A 23,765-nucleotide genomic window follows, 5' to 3' on the forward strand; every position below is an offset into this window, starting at 1 on the left:
TATAACAGATCCTACGGTGCTTTAACAGCAGACCAAATGACCACCAATAACAGGCTCGGCTGTTAGCCCAGTCATCTCATGTACTATATATATAATCTGTTATCTGACCGCCAGTAATTAACAACATCTACCGGCTGCTGTTAACCCACCTTGTCAACAATACATGCTGTTAGCTATTCACCATGCTATTTTATCTTTTACTCTCTTAATGTATGCACATAAATACATTTAAATATATTCTCTGCTGTGCAGTAAATTTATTTAAAATTAAAAATTTTGTAAAATTTTGGACTCACACGACTTTTTTTTGTGTTACTGTCAAAGTTTCTGTAACTAACAAGACAAACCTTCTTCAAACAACAGTAGTTAATTCTTCTTAGCAACATTATAGTCCATTAAAAATGTACTCCCAATTATAATTTTACCATTTCAGGACAATGTTCGGCTCTCAGTCTTTTACATTACAAAATGGCTTGATAAATTCTGACTTTGCAATAAGTCCAAAAAGTACTACTTATGGAATGGAATTTTCTCTTATCTCTGATATTTTTTCTTTTCTTTTTTAAGAAAATGCCTCCTCTTTCTTTAAACTTTGAATTTACAGCAAAAGTTTTTCTTTAAAATAATTTTTCCGGAGCTTTAAGCATTTATGAGGTACTTTATAATGCTTACAACTCGAGCATTGAACTGAGAGTAAGTCATGACACTATTCTTCATAGAATTTTGTTTTTTTTTTTTCTAAAACATGGAACTTTTAAAGGCATCTCCACTGATATCACTTGGTTGAATTGTAGCGGAAAGAGGTGGTCACATTTGTACAGGGGGCACACCTTTGAACAGTTTTATTTTCTCGTCAAATATTCAAAACATTTATGATTGGTAATTTTCTCCATTATGTTGGTGGTAGACCTGTTGTATAATTGGCAGAGTTTCCCCTTCGTTTTCATTGTTTGGTAAAGTCCAGAATTGAGGAATGTTATATTTTGTAAGGTGGAAGTAAAAAAATTTTTGTTGCAGCTTTAAAAGTGTATTGTGAAGATTTGTAGTGGACAAGGTGTAAGTATTGTTAGTCCTTATTAACATCTGGGATTCGTATTTTTAAATCTAGTATTTACAAAAAGTGTTGGATATTATATTTTCTTTTATGGAAGGAGAGGGGCACACATTTCAAATTCAAAAAAACCGAGACCGAGATATCTCGACGAGACCGAGACCGAGACGACACTTGAGCAACCGAGATCGAGACATGATATATATCTCGTCGATAAATCTCGGTCTCGTCTCGGTTTTTCAAATATTAATTTTTAGCTACAAAATTATAAAATTGTGTTCTTTATTAATAAATAATCATTACGGGTATTGAATTAATTATTAAAAGATACGACTTTATTATATATGTTCGCTATTACTACATCTATTTGACTTCGAATTACATAAGTAAAGTAAGCAAAGTAAAGTAATCGCCTATTTTTTCAGGCGGGGCTTTACGTCCAACTACCAATTAGGTGTCGCGGACGGAGGCGACTAGCAAACATACTTTTACTGTAAATTTCTCATATTAACCATTAAATAAAATCCAAGGCCTAAGACCGGAAATCGAACCCAGTACCACAATACACATTAGCTTCGCAGGTCTCGCAGCGCTCGGCTACCGTGGCGGCCCCCTTCGAATTACCTAATTTTTACATAAATTCACTAAATTTCACTATTCATATCATTCATTCATTCAATTTCATAAATTTCACTATTAATAATCTAATACTTTGAACTTTGATATTATTTGAATTATATTTTAGAATTTTGGAATTAGTGAATTTGAAAAAAAAGACTATCTATGCACCTAAAAAATATTGCCACAAATTTTCGTTTTTAAGATACACCTTGCCCAAGCATTGATACATAAAAGAGCTTTTACTGAGTCAGAAGTTAGAGAAGATCTTCTATTGGTCATTATCATCGCAGCTTGCGAAAATAATCTTTCCGATGGCACTGAAGTTGCACAGATACTAAAAATATCTTTTGCCATTCTAGACAAATTTTTGAAGGAATTCTCAAGTGTTTTCCACCATTCTAAAATGTCAACGTCTACTGGTGCTTGGTCTAATTTGGTGTAATTAATTATTTCTGTCTTCCATGCTTCGGTGACATTTGCTGATTTTTGAGCAAATGGTGCAAAAATATTGATGCAGTCGTCGTCGTCGTCGTCAAAAGGTGAAGGTCATCAGATTCTTTATCTTCACCAACAGCCATAACTAATGGAGCGGGAAGTTTGTATTTTTTATTTCACGAATCGACTTGTTATAGGAGGCAGATATGTTATTTGGGTCTTTCATTTGGCGCGTTTTTAACATCTTTTTGAAATTATATAAAGATATATAACAGTAATAGTAACATATGATGCATTGAAGTGTAAGTAGTTGTCTTCTTTTACACACATTTTCATTACCAATATATAAATTAAAATAATTATTAGAAAATAATAACATTTTTTGAAAAGATTATTAATAGCAAACCGCTTTTAATGCTTAAACAAAAATTCAAAAAAACCGAGACCGAGATATCTCGACGAGACCGAGACCGAGACTTGAGCGACCGAGACCGAGACCGAGATCGAGACTGCATAAAGTCTCGCCTCGTCTCGGTCTCGTGCAGCACTATTCAAACTTCGTAAACCCATTGGCTACAACATCCCCGAACTGAGAGACATTCTTGATTTTTTGAACTAGATTTCAGTGGTTTAAAAGAGAAAGTAATTCTATTAGTCGAGAGAAATAACTGATAGAAGGTAGATTCAGAGTAAAGTAAATATCATTTCTTTATATTTTATATTGTGTTCAAAGCTACCCCACCAGATGGGGCAGATATTAACATTTGGCACAAAAAATCTTTAAATTAAAAAAATATAGATATGTATGTAAAGTAATTATTGATATAGATCTGTTACAGAAGACTTGAAAGTTGTAGAAAACAAAATAAAAAGGTTCAATAATTCGATTCTGTGCGCACTCTGTAACAGAAAATGTAAATGTCCCAGTTCTTTTCTGGTCCAGACGAACAATCATTAAAAGGCACTTCATTAAGGGAATGTCCCATGTTAAACCAACTCTTTCTAGTTTGTTTCTTAACGGTTATGTGGTTAATTTCGTGCTTTACCCCCCCCCCCCCATTGCCTTTCTTGTCTCTTTCTTTTTTAAACAACCCAAAGATTGGATTTCCAAAATGGAGTAATTGAAAACTTGATCCTTAAAATTACTATTCACTAATTCAATTATATTACATAATCCCTGGGATTTGGTTTAGGGTTATTATTATTAGGGAATACTCCCTTCACAAAACTACCCTTATTTATTATTTTTTGTTTTGGGTGCTTTTTATCCCCCTACCCTGGTTGCGTTTGAATTAATTTCTATAAATCTGACAGGTGGTAAAGTGATTCGAGTAAGAGGGGAAAGGGGAATTACGTGAGGGTTCCGATCATCTTGCACTGTGGTCGGGGCCAGCAAGTAAGTGATATCAACGTTTGTAATCAGCTTCCTTGTTTTAGGGGACGCTTTGGTCACGTGACTTCTTCTCTTACTTCCTCACCGGACGAACGTCCAGTATATCCCCACCCTTACTTCCCCTAATCTAGACACTAGTGGATTTGACAAGAGTAATTCTATACCGGGGGAGGGGCACTTTCCACCCTCGCAACTGTAATTGATTCACTTCCGGTATTCTTTATAAATATAAAATCTGATTAAGGACGTTTTTTCTTATTTATATCGCTAGAGTGCGTAACTTTTAGATTTTCTGCAATGCTCTGAATTGCTAGATATATTTATCTAATTTGGAAAACTGCACATTACACGGAAATGACACTTTAGTGGAAATCTACCCCCCTTCTCACCTGGAAAACGAATTTTCCTTCAAAAAAAATTATTATATGTTCTTTAAAGAAATTCGTTAGAAATATTTTCAATAAAATCTCCATATATCTTCAAGATTATTGCCCCTTAAAAATAATTCTATTAAATTTTCTTTATCTTTTATTGATAATGATGTAGCTTTTCCTAAATTTTCTTCATAGAAGGGGGTTTCAAATCCAATTATCATTTTTTTGTTTTCGGGTTTTGGGAAAATACTCCATGAAAGACAATTTTAATCCTGTTAAATGTGCTATTATATTTTCTCGTATATCTTGAGACAGACTAACCTTATTACTCTGTACATATTAACAACTTTACTGTTTTAATATTATTAATTAAAATAATTTTTATGAATTATAGAAAAAAAGCGTTTCTATGATATTTTTATGATTTAATTTTTAATGTCCGCCATTACTGATTATTTTTTCGTGAACCACCAACCAGCAACTCGCGTACCACCAGTGGTTGGGAAACGCTGTTCTAGATAAATCCTATTGAAGTATCTTTGTTATCTGTTTCAGGTAAGTTGGCTTAGAAAAGTACGTATTCAATAATACGCTGATATGTAAGTAGGCATTTTTTTTGTAATTAAGACGGATATACAACCACTTACATACACAACAACTAATAAAAACCATTTTTGCAGACTCAGTTTGACGTCTAACTACCAAATTAGGTGTCGTGGACGGAGGCGAATAGCAAACATACTTTACTATAAATTCCTCATATTAACCATTAAATAAAATCCAAAACTTTGAGATAGGGAATCGAACCCACTAAACCAACAATACATCTTAGCTTTGCGGGTCTAGCCTATAACCGCCTGACATACTTTGCTATAAATTTCTCATATTAACCATTAAATAAAATCCAAGACCTAGACCAGGGGAATCGAATCCACTAAACCAACAATACATCTGAGCATTGCGGGTCTAGCCTATAACCGCCTGACATACTTTACTATAAATTTCTCATATTAAACATTAAATAAAATCCAACGCCTAGACCGGGGGAATCGAACCCACTAAACCAACAATACATCTTAGCTTTGCGGGTCTAGCCTATAACCGCCTGACATACTTTACTATAAATTTCTCATATTAAACATTAAATAAAATCCAACGCCTAGACCGGGGGAATCGAACCCACTAAACCAACAATACATCTTAGCGTTGCGGGTCTAGCCTATAACAGCCTGACATACTTTACTGTAAATTCCTCATAAAAATATATAAATAAAACTTTAGCCTGGATTTCTTTCCCCTTTTCTTTAATTCAATTTAAATTTAATCAACTTAGAAATTTCTTTGATATTTCCCCCCCCCCTCGAAATTGAGGTTAATTCAATCAACAGGATATCAATTGAATTTAAACAGTCGGTAGGAAGTAAATAGTATGTTCAAAATTCAGCAGGAGTAGCACAATCAGATCATTAAAAGTTTAATAGCAGGTGATTAATTGGTCTCATGGAAAATTAAAGGACATTAAATCTGGGATTGAAAGTGAACCTCCACTCCCTCGCCGAATAGTAAACATTGTTTCCCTGTGGTTGATTTGGAAGGGACTTTGTACGGTGGGTGGGGGCGGAATTTGGGGCTCGCAATTCTCATTCTGTATAGAAGCGATAATGAATAGAGTAGCTGGTAAACTGGACAAGCAGGTAGTATGTGCGCTAGATACTGTATTAAACACTGCGGAGAGTATGAACCGTGTATGTATATCAAGGCTGGGTCCCTCCAAATATCCCTTTGGGGGCCCTAACACCGGATGTGTGTGTGTGTTATGATATTGGGTCTACACTGGTAATGACTGGTAGAGGTATTGGAAATTTATCAAGCCTTTGGTTGGTACGTATATACCTGGGGTATATCCGTTACCCAAATTTCACGCACACCTAGTTGGTATACCTAATTTCTCTGCTTCCTCTGTCGGGGCCCCCACCATAAACCATAATGTTGGTCTCCTGTAGATTCTCCACAGTTAGTCACAGGCACGCATACAAACAGAGTTCTCCGCTCCCACAAACACTCTACAGGTTCTCTGCGGTTCATAATTACCAACCAGTATTGCCAATTAAGTTTGATATCGTCAATAAATCATGCGTCAAACCAGGTTCACCACCCCTTAGCTCATTTCCGTTTTCACGTACATACACAGCCGCACTAACAGTGCTTTAAATATTAATGCTAATTACTGGTGTCGCTACTGTTGCTCAATTCAATCTCTCTCTCTCTCTCTGGTCCTCCTTGCCGCCTCCAAATCAAACTATAACCTAGTGCGCCACTCACTTGTTTCCGCCCCCCACAATAACAACGTGCTTTCCCTCTACGCCCCACTCTAATTTCTGCTTTTTAGTCTATAAGGAGTAATTGGATGGTATGAGTTACCCCGGGTGCTATTGTCAAATCACCGCCTTCTCCGTTCCAAAACCCTAATTGCCAATTAATTTTATTTGACAATTAGCCGACGTGATATTTTATTTTTCATTAATTTAAAAAATTGAAAATGGGGACAATTATATTAAAATAGCATGCGTTGACATAAGGCTATATTTAACGGACATCCCCTTTGGCCCTAACTTAAGGGAGAGGGATTCTCCCCTTGCTGCGTATCCTATGGTCAACCCTCCGCTGCTTCTGCTTCTTCTTACATCATTAAATGTTAACCAGGAAGGTCTGTTTACTTCCACAAGAAGAAGCGATTGAACCAGTCAAAAATATATATACATATGTATGATTGCTGTAAAGTTTTTTTGAAGTCACACATCATTAGGTAGGTTCCTCCATTGGGAATTGAGTTGCGATTCATGTGCGAGGACCATCTGTGCACTTCACGTAACGGTCCGACATTATGTCGTGATGGCTTTAGGTTGGATAATTGACACTAATATTGGAGTTGAAACGGCCGACACTGATCTATACAGCACAGTTTTAATGGCCGTAATATCTCTCTTTGCATGTCATGGACTTTGCCGGCTTCCTCCTCTCTTTTACGTAATGCCTGGAACCTTTTCCCATTTAATGGCAATGTGGAATCCCACCCTATCTGGTAAATATGGATTATTGCAAAATTATACGATGTACGAGTCGTATTTTCAATTATTTCCTATATGACTGTGGCAAGTTTTACGAAATTGAGTTCCTTCTAGAAACCGTGGGGGCAGTGCATCTCTTATGCAACGGAAATCAACATACATGAAACGCTCGAAGATTAACCTTTTTTTACTGGGTCTTACAAAAGAGGAAACTATGGATCTTTGGAGATTTAAGCATAAGAGTCATTCCACGTCAAATCAACACAAAAAAAGACCTCACCATCTCGGATTTTCTTGAAATTTGGCACATGTGTACTATTGGTATAGACTTGGAAAAAAAATGAAATTTTACTGTGATATGTCAACTGGTTTATGAGTTACAGTGATGTAAAGTTGCCATAAACGGGCTGAAAAATAGGGAACACCGGTTGTTTGAGTTACTGTAGAAACTTTTCTAATTGAGCTACAGACTTGGGATTGGTGTCACTTTATAGCATATATAATGCCCTTTCCTGTGATATGCGACACCATATGGGTTAGGATAAATAAATGTTTTAAATAGATTATAATCATATTGGTACTGTAAAAGCAATAAGCCGTTCACTCAAATGAAGAAAAATTTAGTTATCAAGTCAGCTGTGCAGTGTATAATTTTGCTCGACTGTTTTGTTGTAACCCTGGCTGGTTCCCGACTTTCACCTGAGGTAGATTACTTCGTTATTGAGATTACGACTTCCGCCCCACACTAAACTTCCTAACTGAGAGAAGTTACAAAGAGAATCCGGTGTTTTCTACTTAAAGTTCCTCGTTTAGCTTTGAGAAGGTGAGAAAAGAAAAGCAAATAACAAAAAAAAAAACAATTTGAACAAGACGTAGAGCATTGGGCGACCAGCGTGTCCAAAAGATAAATGGCCTCAGGAAGAAGAAGAAGGACTTGGTGTCCTGCTCCCTTGGGGATAGATCCACCTTGCCCTTTACACACGACGACGGCGACGGCGCAGTAATCATCCTAACCCAACACCCCCCAATGTTGCCAACCGCCCCAGCATCATCATTATCCTTAACCGATATCACATTTTCATCTCTCTCTCGAATACTCTTTGAACAAAAATAATTTTCTCTATAAGGTCCTTGGAGGGGAGGGAAGGGACGGCGCCCTGTTTGATAGCAGAGGCACTGTTAGACCGATAATGAGGCAGATTTGCCCAGGCAATTTGCCCATGCTTCTCCACTTACATGATATATAGTATAGGACCAGGATACAGGAGGACTGTATAACTAGTGTTGCCAACCTAACACTTTGCTATATCTATCATGTTTCCACTGGTATAACACCCCCCACACAACACGTAATATTGGCTATGGTGGTAATTCTGGCTCCAGGATACGAAGAGTGAAATCTATTAAAATAACCCCCCCAATTTTTTTTCGGGCGTATATCCCAATTAATTAAAGTATAGCGTCCTGGAAAAAATTTATTAATTATTAAAAATGAATATAATTACAAATCAAGGACTTGAAGGGTATTTTTAAAGCTTTATTGTAAAGTTACTACCTCTCTTACTCGTACTTCACTAACTGGGCGGAAATGAAGCGATCAGATTGAATTTCCGGAAGTGCCATTTTGAAAAGATTTTACTGTTTGGCCACTTTTCAGAGAAAACAGAAAAAACGATTACAAAGATTTTTCTTTAAATTTAGGAGTACCTACTAATTGCTAATTCTGAAGCTTTAGAAATTTTTCTTTGATACAATTTCCCCACTTTAAAAGTGCCATTAAAAGGAACCCTTGTTACTGTCTAAACCGGAAGTTCCCCTTTTTTCCCCCCCCCCCCAAAGGATTGGTAAAGTTGCCCCCGGATACGGCTCCCAGGATGGGTATTAACTTTTTAACATTTTTCTAAAAAAAAAAATTAAACCGTTTCAGTGCAGTTTATTGTTGTAAACATTTTATTATATGGATTTACGATTTTTGTAATGATTAAGGTTTATAAATATCTTTTGTAATTCAGGCGCCACGTTAGCCGAGCGGTTAAAGGCTAGGCCCGCAATGCTGAGATGTATTGTTGGTTTAGTGGGTTCAATTCCCGGTTTCTAGGCCTTGGATTTTATTTAATGGTTAATATGAGAAATTTATAGTAAAGTGTGTTAGGCGGTTATAGGCTAGGCCCGCAATGCTGAGATGTATTGTTGGTTTAGTGGGTTCAATTCCCGGTTTCTAGGCCTTGGATTTTATTTAATGGTTAATATGAGAAATTTATAGTAAAGTATGTTAGGCGGTTATAGGCTAGGCCCGCAATGCTGAGATGTATTGTTGGTTTAGTGGGTTCGATTCTCTATCTCTAAGTCTTGGATTTTATTTAATGTTTAATATGAGAAATTTATAGTAAAGTATGTTAGGCGGTTATAGGCTAGACCCGCAAAGCTAAGATGTATTGTTGGTTTGGTGGGTTCCCAGTCTAGTGTTGGATTTTATTTAACGGTTAATATGAGGAATTTACAGTAGAGTAAGCTTGCTAGTCGCCTCCGTCCACGACACCTAATTGGTAGTTGGGCGTAAAACCGGCCTGAAAAAATAGGCAAAAAAAGAATCTTTTGAAATTTTGGAAGTTTCGAATTTGATTTATTTATTTATTTATTGTAAAAAGGATGTCGTTTGAGTTTGCAACAGTATTTTAGTTTTTATTTTGATGAAAGCCTTCTTTCAAAGTAGGCTGAAGAAAAATTAATTGTAAGTAGAATTTGTGTATTATTTATACATCAAAATTTGGAAACTAAATTAATTATATTATCAAATTAAATTTGTAAATGCAGGAAGGAAGAATTAGAAATAATAATTAATTTGTTTCAAACATCCCGATTTTCGTCCTGCAATTTTTCTTTTTTTTTCTACAATTTTTCACTTTTTCCTTCACTACTAAGTAAGAGGAAGTACCTATAGTAATAGCGCTGATAATCGATTTTGATTTTTCACCGGAAATAATCACGTTTTGTGGTTCTCTTGTAAGTATGTTACGTATGTAACCGAACTTTGTTGTTCCGAGCTAGTAGTTCTAGGTTCGGCTGGAATAAGTGCCGGGTCATGTGGGTGGGGGATTGAAGGAAATGAGAAAGCTGATCATCTGGCCAGGAATGGACAAATAACCCTCCTTTCATCGGCCTAGTGTCTGTCCTTTTTTTTTTTTGGAGGCGATCATGACAAGCTTTTGGTCAAATTTGATCAATCCAAAGTACAAAACTTGTTTTAACAGTATTTATACGATTTTCCCCAAAAAATCGTCTACAACAGATTTTTGTTTAGACATTTTTTTCTAGTTGTATAACTGTTTTTTTCCGGAAAATTCGATTTATGGTGCGGATTCTTCCTTCTGAGGTACAATTGAGGTTTAATGCTCGGTCCCTCTAATAAGGAAGTGATATTAAAATTGAGTTTGAAAAAAATTCTTCAAACGGAAGTAGCTTTTCACTGAATTTTCCTTGGCTTTTCTGTTACTTTTCGTATATACTCATGGATTTATGCCTTTTTATTGGTTCATTTCTCTAAAAAAAAAATGTCCTTTTTAGTGCCGCACTCCGGAAATGGTTATACAGACTTCTCCAGTAAGGTTACATTTCAGTGTAACTTACGCTTACAAACTTGGAATAATCTTGGTAAGCAATGTAAACAATGATTCCAAAATTTGGTGGAATTTTGAAAGAAATGCCTGAGATGGAACCGTGCTTAGCAAGCAGTATTCACACCAGCTTTTATCAATTTAATGTTAAGAGAAATTAAAAGAAAAAAAAAAAATTATATTGAAGAATAGCAGCAGCGATCTCACAACAGTGAATTAACGAGGCCTGTATAGATTTGAGCCTGTATTAGCTATTGAATATTAATGAGTAGGTTTAGTTAACAGAATGGTGAACTGCTCCTGGAGATTAGAGAACATCCTAAAACAGCCTGCCTGGACCACCACATCGCAAACATTTTCCTTCCTCCCCACTTCCTTTGTCCGGAAGTTTCCCCCACTTTCTGCGTGTTCCAACTTGCAAGCCTTAACTTCCCTTTTTTCAGGCCGAACAACAGAACAACACCAGCTCTTTCAGACACCCCCACTACTTGCTTAATTATTTACACATCTGTTATTTATTAATGAAATATTAGGTAGGCATTTGCATTTCCATTACCAGCTGGCTGTGTGGCAGTTGATCAGCTGATTTGGCTCTCTAGTCACCAGTTTGGGAATTGTCACTTATTTCTAACTAAAGCTAAGCAATAAATTTTTTTTTTACTTCCGCTTTTGTAATCTTGCGAATTAGTTATTTTCACCGGAAATACAGTTCAAAGGTTCCCTAATTACGTTAAAAATGTTTATACGCTTTGGTGATCGATATACAGGGTGAACCAGTAATGTCTTACAGGCCAGTAATGTAGTACATCTAAAGTGGAGTTCAATGACGTATTAGCCAACTTCGTACTCTCTACCGTTCTTGAGTGACGTCACTTAATTTAGTACTTGTTTAAAATATTTTCTAACATTTTCTCAAGTACTTCAGAGAGATCAGAAGTAAAAGTTTTAAGTACTACGTATTTGTAACCTTTGACTTCCTTATTTTAAGTCAGCCTACTTAAAAACTGACTACTGGTCCATCTTAAAGAGTTTTCAATTAATTAAACAACTTGATAAACTAACACTCTTGAGTGCTCGTGAACACGTTTTCTTGTAAAAACAAGACGTAATTTTATCTTACGAAGATAAAGGGAATCCTGTAAAATGATGGAAAGCCCACATTAGACAAGGAAACTTTTACTAAAAAGTGGCCAGCACCTAGGTCTGATAATGATCACGTAAGGGCCTAATGAGTTTTCTTCAAAAAATTTAGATTACTTTTATTTTCCCAGTATCCAGGAGGAAGATTGAGGCTGTTTGGAGAATAACTTATGCTTCGAAATGGTGTCAGTTTTTAGGAAAATCTATCTGTCTTTCTAACCGTGCAAACAGAATCGAATTCGGACTAAAACTTTCTGAGTAATAACAGTTTTATTGCCAAAAAAAAAGTAATGATTTTAGAAAAAAAAAAATTAAAATGACGTCACTCAAGAGAGTGAAAAATATGAAGTTGGCCAATACGTCATTGAACTCCACTTACACACAGTAGGCCTATGGACATTACTTACTGGTTCAGCCTGTATACACCTCGTATGTAAATCGCGCTTGTTCTTAACAGAATTGTCCTTTAAACTCAATAGAAGTACACAGGAAATACGTACTAAGTAGCACATTTTGCTCCACTTCCGATACTAAGGGTTTCAGTTTGCACTTTACAAAAATTAGTTATATTATTTTTATATTACCATTTTTTTTGTAACATTAACAATTTCAGTTATTTCTGAAAAAAAAAAAAAACAAAACGTAAAAACGTTTAAAATCCACGTTTTCATTGATTGCTATCGATTTGGAATTTTCATAGGAAATAACTGTTTTCCGATTTCCCAGAATTTGGTACTGTCTGTGTATGAAGCAAAAATTCTGAAAAAACTAATTAGACCGGAAGTTTTAAAATTTTGGGTTGGTCCTAACTGGGGGGGGGGGGTGATCTGAACTACGTCATCTTTCATTTGTAATAATTTCCTGGAAAACTCGATTAAGATCTTGGGAAATTTGGGAAATCGATCATTTTAGTAAGTATACGATTTTTGGGCCCTTAAATATGGTGATTTAGCTGGGAATATAGTTTATTCTTGAACCTACAATATGGAGGAGGATAACTGCTCGCCTGTTTAAAAGAGTTTTATAAATAATCGATTAGATTAAGGGAAAAATCGGAAGCCCAAAACCAAAAAAATTTAATCTTATTTTTAATTTAATCTTTATTTTCTCATTGTTACAAAAAGAGGAGTCTGGATTGGGTTTGGAAGCTGTCTTAAAGGACTTAATCTACATTAAGACCTCGGCCATTTACTTTGACAACGCGCTGGGGGCTTAACGTCAACCCCTGAGCCGCTATACCCCTTTTTCAAGTGTTGTTGACATCCTTTTACAACATCGATTGTCACTTAACAGCAAACAATTAAGCCGATCGATTGTGTTTATCCTAGCTGTCAGCAGCCTTTGCTGTTCCCCCCCCCCCCCCTACAAACTTTAAACTTGCTTCTCTTCCCAACGTAAAACAGGAAGGAAGGACAGAGGGCATGGTTTCTTTTTAACTGTTCCATATAACCTTATTCAAAACATTTCCATTAAATTAGTCGGCCATGTTTTTTTTTTACTATAATAATAAAATTAACAATAAAAAATAAACGCGCACACGACTTGCTTTCATCGTAATTTACTTTTATTTTTTTTGACTTCAACATGTACAAACATGTTTAAACATGTATACACACATTGTGAACAAAATTAATTAAAAAAACAAAAAAAAAGCAAGAATTTTATAGAAACATTACGTAATTGGTTTAAAAGATTATTATTTCTGTTATTATTATTATAATTAGGTTAAAAATATTAATTAATTAATTTAGAAATCAGGTATTTTCATATTAAATTTCCTTAATTAAAGATGAATTAGTATTCAAAAATTTAAAATAAACAACTGCCATTTAATTAAAATAATTTATTAATTGTCAATGAAATGTGGAATAATTAATTGTTTTTTATTAAATTTTAGCTTTAAACAATTATTTTTCCTCAAAAAATTTATGTACGTACGTTTTGTGAGTCTGTCAAATTGTGGTTGGGAGCGCTGAAGCAGTATTAATGTTGGAATAATATCAGCTGTAGCTCTGTCAGTGTGTCAGTCCGTGAACGAGGTACAACGAAATTAAAATTTGCTGACGTAGATGTTTAAAAAAAAAAAAAATAATTAAATATTTCCATGTGGGAATAATTTATTAAAAATTTAGAATTTGATTAAATTTTATGGAAAAAGTTGTAGGTATCTGTATTGATCTTGAAGTGACAATCTTTGATCTTTGGTTTAGCATGTTGAAACTTGCGTTTCAAAAAAAGAAATTGCAATACCAATTATTATTAGCTGTAGTTTTCTCAATAATATTAACTTTATTTCCAATTGGTACCTGGAGCAGTTACAGAATCTATCCCAAAAAGTTCTAGAATCTGCCGTCATTCGCTACATTAGTTGACGCTTATTAGCTACAGCGATTGTTCTTCATCAGTGTTCCGGTTGTTTCATAAATTATCCCCCAGGATTAAAAAAAAGTTAACATTGGCGATTTCTTTTCACGGAATAATGATTAATCACTTGTGATTTTTCTTTTCCAAAATATTCATCCGGTCTTCCTGTTTATTAATAAGTTAATTGTAAATTCAAAATAAATTTAACTTAAACAATTATAAGAATTGTAGATGTATTGTTGGTTTAGTGGGTTCGATTCCCAGCCCCTGGTCGTTAAATTTTATTTAATGGTTAATATGAGAATTTTGCAGTAAAGTATGTTAGGCGGTTATAGGCTAGACCCGCAATGCTAAGATGTATTGTTGGTTTAGTGGGTTCGATTCCCAGCCCCTGGTCGTTAAATTTTATTTAATGGTTAATATGAGAAATTTGCAGTAAAGTATGTTAGGCGGTTGTAGGCTAGACCCGCAATGCTAAGATGTATTGTTGGTTTAGTGGGTTCGATTCCCTATCTCTAAGTCTTGGATTTTATTTAATGTTTAATATGAGAAATTTATAGTAAAGTATGTTAGGCGGTTATAGGCTAGACCCGCAAAGCTAAGATGTATTGTTGGTTTAGTGGGTTCGATTCCCTATCTCTAAGTCTTGGATTTTATTTAATGTTTAATATGAGAAATTTATAGTAAAGTATGTTAGGCGGTTATAGGCTAGACCCGCAATGCTAAGATGTATTGTTGGTTTAGTGGGTTCGATTCCCTATCTCTAAGTCTTGGATTTTATTTAATGTTTAATATGAGAAATTTATAGTAAAGTATGTTAGGCGGTTATAGGCTAGACCCAAAAAGCTAAGATGTATTGTTGGTTTAGTGGGTTCGATTCCCTATCTCTAAGTCTTGGATTTTATTTAATGTTTAATATGAGAAATTTATAGTAAAGTATGTTAGGCGGTTATAGGCTAGACCCGCAATGCTAAGATGTATTGTTGGTTTAGTGGGTTCGATTCCCTATCTCTAAGTCTTGGATTTTATTTAATGTTTAATATGAGAAATTTATAGTAAAGTATGTTAGGCGGTTATAGGCTAGACCCGCAATGCTAAGATGTATTGTTGGTTTAGTGGGTTCGATTCCCTATCTCTAAGTCTTGGATTTTATTTAATGTTTAATATGAGAAATTTATAGTAAAGTATGTTAGGCGGTTATAGGCTAGACCCGCAATGCTAAGATGTATTGTTGGTTTAGTGGGTTCGATTCCCTATCTCTAAGTCTTGGATTTTATTTAATGTTTAATATGAGAAATTTATAGTAAAGTATGTTAGGCGGTTATAGGCTAGACCCGCAATGCTAAGATGTATTGTTGGTTTAGTGGGTTCGATTCCCTATCTCTAAGTCTTGGATTTTATTTAATGTTTAATATGAGAAATTTATAGTAAAGTATGTTAGGCGGTTATAGGCTAGACCCGCAATGCTAAGATGTATTGTTGGTTTAGTGGGTTCGATTCCCTATCTCTAAGTCTTGGATTTTATTTAATGTTTAATATGAGAAATTTATAGTAAAGTATGTTAGGCGGTTATAGGCTAGACCCGCAAAGCTAAGATGTATTGTTGGTTTAGTGGGTTCGATTCCCTATCTCTAAGTCTTGGATTTTATTTAATGTTTAATATGAGAAATTTATAGTAAAGTATGTTAGGCGGTTATAGGCTAGACCCGCAATGCTAAGATGTATTGTTGGTTTAGTGGGTTCGATTCCCTATCTCTAAGTCTTGGATTTTATTTAATGTTTAATATGAGAAATTTATAGTAAAGTATGTTAGGCGGTTATAGGCTAGACCCAAAAAGCTAAGATGTATTGTTGGTTTAGTGGGTTTAATTCCCTATCTCTAAGTCTTGGATTTTATTTAATAATGGTTAATATGAGGAATTTACAGTAAAGTATGTTTGCTAATCGCCTCCGTCCACGACACCTAATTGGTAGTAGGGCGTAAAGCCGGCCTGAAAAAATAAGCAATTATAAGAATTGTTGAAAGATAAAGGCATTGTGAAGCATAAATTTATTTTCTTGAATCATAAATAATTTTTTCCTAACTTGAAGGTGACTTTTTAAAGACTCCCGCCCGGAAATAAAGAGTCATTAGATGACGACAGTACAAACCGGAAACACAAACTTAACTTACACCGTCATGTCTCATTATTACTAGATCTCAGTTTGATTCGAACAAAATAAAATTGATGTGGCAATAATTTGGGCATTGTACAAAAAAAAAAATAACCAATCAATTCGTAGAATTTATACCAGATCATGATGAGGAAGATAAAACTGGATACGCCTGTCTGTTTTGGGGGTAAAAAAAAAATCAGTGTGGGGAGTTTCCTCCATTTGGCACCATCCATCATATTTGGGTGCGGACATCCCTCTGGCAGTGTGATCCAATTAAATAGGGTGTGTTTGTCATGTCAGTCCGTTGTTTTGTATTTCTTTGTGGGGAGGCTGCAGTGCAATCTCTGTTGGATGCCCTTCTGCATTAACCATGATGGGTATCAAACCCAAAAAGTCATTCTGCCAAAACTAGATCGATGTAATAATCGTTTTGTATATTTTATCGATCTTAATGAATCTTGGAAACAATTATTGTTTTAGGTATTTAAATACAGAATAGTTTTAAACCATGCTCTTTACAAAAAATAAACTATTTCCGCGTAATTCATATAAAATCTGACTTCCGGTCAAATTTTACAAAATAGGGGAGAAGGAGGTACCTTGGAACAGTTTGAATTTCTCGCCAAATATTTAAAACATTTATGATTGGTAATTTTCTCCATATTTGGTGGTAGACCTGTTGTATAATTGACAGAGTTTCCCTTCGTTTTCATTGTTTGGTAAAGTCCAGAATTGAGGAAAGTTATATTTTGTAAGGTGGAAGTAAGATTTTTGCTGTAGTTTTGGAAGTGTATTGTGAAGATTTGTAGTGGACAAGGTGTCAGTATTGATAGTCCATATTAACATCTGGGATTCGTATTCTTAAATCTAGTATTTACAAAAAGTCTGTTGTGCTTGCACAAAAAGTGTTGGATATTATATTTTCTTTTATGGAAGGAGAGGGGGGCACATTTCAACATCACCAGTAAAAATGTGCCGCCCTACCGAGCTCTGCAAGTTTGTGACTTTTTTTTTTTGGTTTATGCGCAGAGAAAGGGAAAGTGGTTCGAACCTTTTACATTAAGAAGCCCAACAAACCGAATATTTTGGTTCAAACTTCCTAAACCCATCACTACTTCGGGTACAACATCCCGGAAGTGAGTCATTCTTGATTTTTGGGACTAGATTTCAGTGGTTTAAAAGAGAAAGTAATGTAGTAGTGAGAGAAATAACTGATAGAAGGTAGATTCAGAGTAAGGTAATATCATTTCTTTCTATTTTATATTGTGTTCAAAGGTTTACCCCCCCGTCAGTGGGGCAGATATTTGTCACAAAAAATGTTTAAATTAAAAAAATATACGAGATATGTATGTTTTTTGATATAGATCAGTTACAGAAGACTTGAAAGTTGTAGAAAACAAAATAAAAAGGTTCAATAATACGATTCTGTGCGCGCTCTGTAACAGAAAATGTAAATTCTGTTCAAATATGCCCACCTCTCACACCGCAGCTTTCTCTTGTAAATTTTTTTTACTTTCGTAAATAAGTTCAAAGTAACGCCTTGCTTCCAAAATTCGTAAGGAATTGTGAAAATGAATCAATTTTTTTTAAAAAAGAAACAAGTTTTTAGAATTTTTATAAAACAATATTTATTTTTAACATAAATTTTTTTGGTATTTCGGATTTAATTGTTAAATTAGGGTGGCTACCCTGGTACATACAGAGATAAAATAGGAAGTTTTCTTTTGAGGAAATTGTTCTTATCATTAACATTATTTTTCTTTATTTTACATATGATATACATTTAATTATTTTCATGTGTTTTTCTTTTTTTTTTTTTGGTTGGCTGTGTTGGGCTTAATAGCGTACCGAGTAAACAATTTAAAATGAAAATTAAAACACTGGAAAAACATTTTTAGCCAAGAAAATGTAATTTCCGTTTTCCAATAACCTCTTGCGCTATTTTGGCTTTATATACGTCTTTGATCATTTTCTCCTATACTGAAAATAACGTGCATCGCAGGTCTACTAAATTTTCTGAGATACTGGTACTACTTGCTACATTTTATTATTTGTAGTGTTGGTAATACTGTACTTTAACTCTTAACTAAACACCGTTATTCAAATGTGAGAATTATTGCAATTACACGAGAACTGCCTTTTTTTATTTAGTCGTAGATATTACGATTTATAATGGTATAATAAATTAAAACCTGTGGTCAGTAAAAAAACTATAGTTTCATTATTATTTTTAGTAAGTATTTCCTAATTCAGATCCCTAAAATGGATAATGGATAGTGAAGGTCGTGGATATTATTCTACCACTCTCAGTAAGAAAGCGAGGATGAGGTGACTGGTGTCTAGTATTTCAAACGAAATCTAGAATTTCAGACGAAGAAGATGGAACTGTTTGGGTGTGGAAAAATGAACTAAATAATAATAAAGTATAGCATTTCTCGAGTATTTCCGGTATAGAGAAATCAACGCTTGTGAAGTTATGGGGACAAAAAGTTACACCGTTACCAAGTAGTCAATGCTATATTGAAAGCATATTTTGCTTTTTTCTTTCAACGCTTGTGAAGTTATGGGGACAAAATGTTACACCGTTACCAAGTAGTCAATGCAATATTGAAAGCATATTTTGCTTTTTTCTTTCAACGCTTGAAGTTATGGGACAAAATGTTACACCGTTACCAAGTAGTCAATGCTATATTGAAAGCATATTTTGCTTTTTTCTTTCAACGCTTGTGAAGTTATGGGGACAAAATGTTACACCGTTACCAAGTAGTCAATGCAATATTGAAAGCATATTTTGCTTTTTTCTTTCAACGCTTGTGAAGTTATGGGGACAAAATGTTACACCGTTACCAAGTAGTCAATGCAATATTGAAAGCATATTTTGCTTTTTTCTTTCAACGCTTGTGAAGTTATGGGGACAAAATGTTACACCGTTACCAAGTAGTCAATGCTATATTGAAAGCATATTTTGCTTTTTTCTTTCAACGCTTGTGAAGTTATGGGGACAAAATGTTACACCGTTACCAAGTAGTCAATGCAATATTGAAAGCATATTTTGCTTTTTTTCTTTCAACGCTTGAAGTTATGGGACAAAATGTTACACCGTTACCAAGTAGTCAATGCTATATTGAAAGCATATTTTGCTTTTTTCTTTCAACGCTTGTGAAGTTATGGGGACAAAATGTTACACCGTTACCAAGTAGTCAATGCAATATTGAAAGCATATTTTGCTTTTTTCTTTCAACGCTTGAAGTTATGGGGACAAAATGTTACACCGTTACCAAGTAGTCAATGCTATATTGAAAGCATATTTTGCTTTTTTCTTTCAACGCTTGTGAAGTTATGGGGACAAAATGTTACACCGTTACCAAGTAGTCAATGCAATATTGAAAGCATATTTTGCTTTTTTCTTTCAACGCTTGAAGTTATGGGACAAAATGTTACACCGTTACCAAGTAGTCAATGCAATATTGAAAGCATATTTTGCTTTTTTCTTTCAACGCTTGAAGTTATGGGACAAAATGTTACACCGTTACCAAGTAGTCAATGCTATATTGAAAGCATATTTTGCTTTTTCTTTTCCAGTGGGATGGGCATACATTTTTGCTGATTAATTAATAGCGCAAAAGGTTAATTTTAATTGAAAATAATTAAATCATTCTTGGAGAGGGGGAAAAAATTAAAAAATGGACATTCATTCATTTTTAAATACTATATTTTTTAATTTTCAGTTTTTCAGAAATAAATATTGAGTATTCCATTTTTTTTTAATTTTAATTTTTAATTTTTTTACAAAATTTACATAAAACATAACAATATGATTGGAGAACATTTCCAGGGAATTAATTCCCTTTTTGGAAAAGATTTGCCGTGAAGGGAGGGGGGAGAAAGACAAATCTTAAATTATTTTGACAAAATATTTACACAGGGCTTTTGTTTGTTTGGGGTTTTTAATATATAATCGTAAATAAATTTTTAAAAATAGATACAATTTAAATTAATCACACTGTACATAAGTTATATCGATTTAAAATTCTCTGTACATCGATTTTTTTAAAATACATTTTATGTAAGAACAGATTGTTAATTTGGAAAAAGGGTTTATATACATTTTGGGGATCGGGGTATTTTTGTCGATTGTTTTAAAGTTTTGTTTATTATTCTAAAAGATAATTACTTTTATTTATTGTATTTTTTGGAAGCTTTCACATTGAAATAAAGTTGGTTAAAAAAAAATTAAGTTGCGTACTTTGCGAGAAGTGAATATGGGTTTTCCTGTTACTTCCGCTTCCTGCTCGCAAAATGAAAGAATTGTGGTCCATTCATCAGATTCTTACTGAATTGTTTGACTTCTAAGAGCTGCAAAGCTAAGATGTATTGATGGTTTAGTGGGTTTCGATTCCGCTGGTCTATGTCTTGGATTTTATTTAATGGTTAATATGAGAAATTTATTGTAATGTATGTTAGGCGGTTATAGGCTAGACCCGCAATGCTAAGATGTATTGTTGGTTTAGTGGGTTCGATTCCCTATCTCTAAGTCTTGGGTTTTATTTAATGGTTAATATGAGAAATTTATAGTAATGTATGTTAGGCGGTTATAGGCTAGACCCGCAAAGCTAAGATGTATTGTTGGTTTAGTGGGTTCGATTCCCTATCTCTAAGTCATGGATTTTATTTAATGTTTAATATGAGAAATTTATAGTAAAGTATGTTAGGCGGTTATAGGCTAGACCCGCAAAGCTAAGATGTATTGTTGGTTCAGTGGGTTCGATTCTCCTAATCTAGGCCTTGGATTTTATTTAATGGTTAATATGAGAAATTTATAGTAAAGTATGTTTGTCTCCGTCCACGACACCTATTGGTAATTGGACGTTTTAAATTAAATAATAATAAACATTTAATAGCATCAATAAAAAATTTAAAAATAATTATTAAACTGAAGGAGTAAAAAATATCAATCTCTGTTAGCGGCCACAGAAAGTCGTCAAACCCAAAGCCATTTGTAGCTGCACAAATCAAAGTTTTGTCTTGAGACTTTAAAGTTCAATGTAAAAGCTTCTTTTACAGACAATCTTTAAATTTTAAAAAGTTTACCCCCTATCCTCCACAAAAATAGCTGTTAACTGCTTTCTTATTGGTTTAGAAAGATTCATGAAGACTTCAATGAAATGAATGGAAAATTACGCGTGAAAAAGGCGGATTATTTATTTTTTTTGGCGGTAACTGAACGGGCGGGGGCCTCTAGATTAAAAAACTTCATAAATTAATCTAAAAGATTTTTTTAATTTAGATCTTTAAGATTCTGTTTCTTTTTCTCAATTTTATCTGTAGTTTTGTTTTAAATACAGACATTATTTGTACATATAATTTTTTTAAACCTTCGCCATCTTCTTTTTTCAATAACTTTATTTGGGGCTTAAAAGCCTGCAATTCTATTGGATACAAATAAATAATTCGATCACTTTATTTTTATAATGATTTTTTTTCGGCTAATATTTAAGTCTTAAAATTAAAGGTGATTTAGATCACGATTTATTTATTTTTTGATATGTTAACGTTTTTCCCTTTCGTTTCAATTAATTTTATCGATAAAGGGAGAAATTGGCTAGCCCTATATAGGGCATGGTCTCAGACTATGCCTTACTCTCTCGTTGCGAACGCTCCTGCCAGGTGGCGCTGTAGCCTAGAAGAACTACTCTCACGCATTATGCCCTAGACCATGATGTCCGCCCAAATGATGGAAATAACCATAACCTTGGCTACTGAACGGCGGTGGATAATGCGGTGGATAGCCTAAAGGATGTGGGAAAAATCCTGGCGCTCCGCCAGCACCAGGCGGCGCCACAGTTGGACTGTTCACATCCATCCCGGGATTCTGTTTCTTCCATTTGGTCCGGCGATTTTGAAACCAGATTTTCACCTGGGTTTCGGTTAACGATAACGATAGCGCTAGATTCAGTCGTTCGCAGACGGACAGATAACGGGTGGTTTTGAATTTATTCTCCAAAGCCACTAATTGTTCATAGGTGAACGCGGTACGTGCACGTCTCGGTTTGCCGCCGCTTCCTTTTGAGTCCTTCTTCTTCCGTTTTGGATCCTTGTCGTCGGACCCAAGGTCACTGCCTCCTTCGCCGCTACAGTCTTCATCGTCTCCTCCGCCAGGATCAGAGTATTGGCCTCCACCTTCTCTACCTGTTAACATAAAAGAAGATAATTCTTTATAATTATCACGTTGACAAAAAAAGAATCTATTTTGAGGTATTATACGACTTCCTTTTTGCAATTTATGAGGTCCCTAGTTATACTTTTCTTAAATAATTAACGGTAAAGTTAGCAGCTTCATTATTTATACAACCAACTGTTTTCAAGACAAACGCATTACCACTAATTTAAGAATTAAAGGGATGTACTTAAGTGACAATTTAGTGTAATGCCGAACGCAGAAGATCACAATTTTTGGTCCTCTACCATTTTTGACGATCATTTCCGCAAATTAGAGCTTCAGTTAAACATAAATCTTTAGATCAGTAGCTGTAAAAACAAAAAACGTTGCGTAAATTTAAAACCATTTTTGGATGGTTACAGTGTGAATGACTTACACACAAAAGAATACATGAAGCTCGTATATTCCCAGTTTCCAGCTATAGAGAATAAAGGAGTTTTGTAATCTGTGAGCTGTGTGTGAGTGTGTAAAAAGGGACAGAGATAGTGCGTAGTTTAATGCTACATTACCGGTCCGAGATAACCCTATTTGTTGCCTAATGTACGCTACCTGAAGCGTTACATTGCTGCCATTATTTTTACTCCCAAACTTGGGCTACGCTCCAAAATATCATTTGCACCTCTATTACGTCACATAACTTCTGCGGCCCCCCCACCACTCTGTTAAATTAATTTTATTTCTCCTCTCTCTCCCTCTCTATTAATAAGAGAAAAGTATTGCGATTTGACTTTGTATTTCTCAGAGAAAGTTCAAATTTTGATTGGTCGTTTAGTACACAATCAACCGGAAATCACTACTACTGTACATCAGTTTTGCTCACAAATGACGTATACCATTTTCTGTAACCATGGGTACAAATTGATTGGTTACCCATAGTGCAATAACTCATCCGGGAAAATTAATTTTAGGGCTCACTTCCGTTTGAATATCAAATTACCGTTCAACACAAGCTGTACTAATTTAGGACTCAGAGTTAAATCTCGCTTTATAAGTAATAAATATCCAACACTTTACTTGAGCAGTGCGTTGCTCCCCTTCTGATAGTGTTCTCTCGTTACTGACCCTTCACTTTTCCTTCACCGCTTGGTCAGCTACCAAAAAAAAAAAAAAAGTCGCTAAGAAGAAATTATTATTAAAAACATTTTTCAGTTAGGCGCCACAGTAGCCGAGCGGTTATAGGCTAGACCCGCAAATCTGTATTGTTGGTTTAGTGGGTTCGATTCCCTATCTCTAAGTCTTGGATTTTATTTAATGGTTAATATGAGAAATTTCAGTAAAGTATGTTAGGCAGTTATAGGCTAGGCCCGCAAAGCTAAGATGTATTGTTG

At 34.7% G+C, this 23,765-nt stretch overlaps 1 protein-coding gene across 1 annotated transcript in view; it reads right to left on the reverse strand.

Moving 5' to 3' along the window:
• Positions 1-17,819: 17,819 nt before the first annotated feature.
• The window catches only part of slou (homeodomain transcription factor slouch), a 57,245-nt gene continuing 51,299 nt past the window's right edge, over positions 17,820-23,765 (reverse strand). The window contains exon 2 of the mRNA XM_074113489.1: positions 17,820-22,406. Within this exon, the coding sequence (XP_073969590.1) occupies positions 21,913-22,406 (494 nt within the window). The 3' untranslated portion in view covers positions 17,820-21,912. The remainder of the gene's footprint in view (positions 22,407-23,765) is intronic.

The sequence above is a fragment of the Rhodnius prolixus genome, unplaced genomic scaffold (genome assembly GCF_049639745.1).
Source record: "Rhodnius prolixus isolate KJV_2025 unplaced genomic scaffold, Rpr scaffold_7, whole genome shotgun sequence".
Lineage (NCBI taxonomy): Eukaryota > Metazoa > Arthropoda > Insecta > Hemiptera > Reduviidae > Rhodnius > Rhodnius prolixus.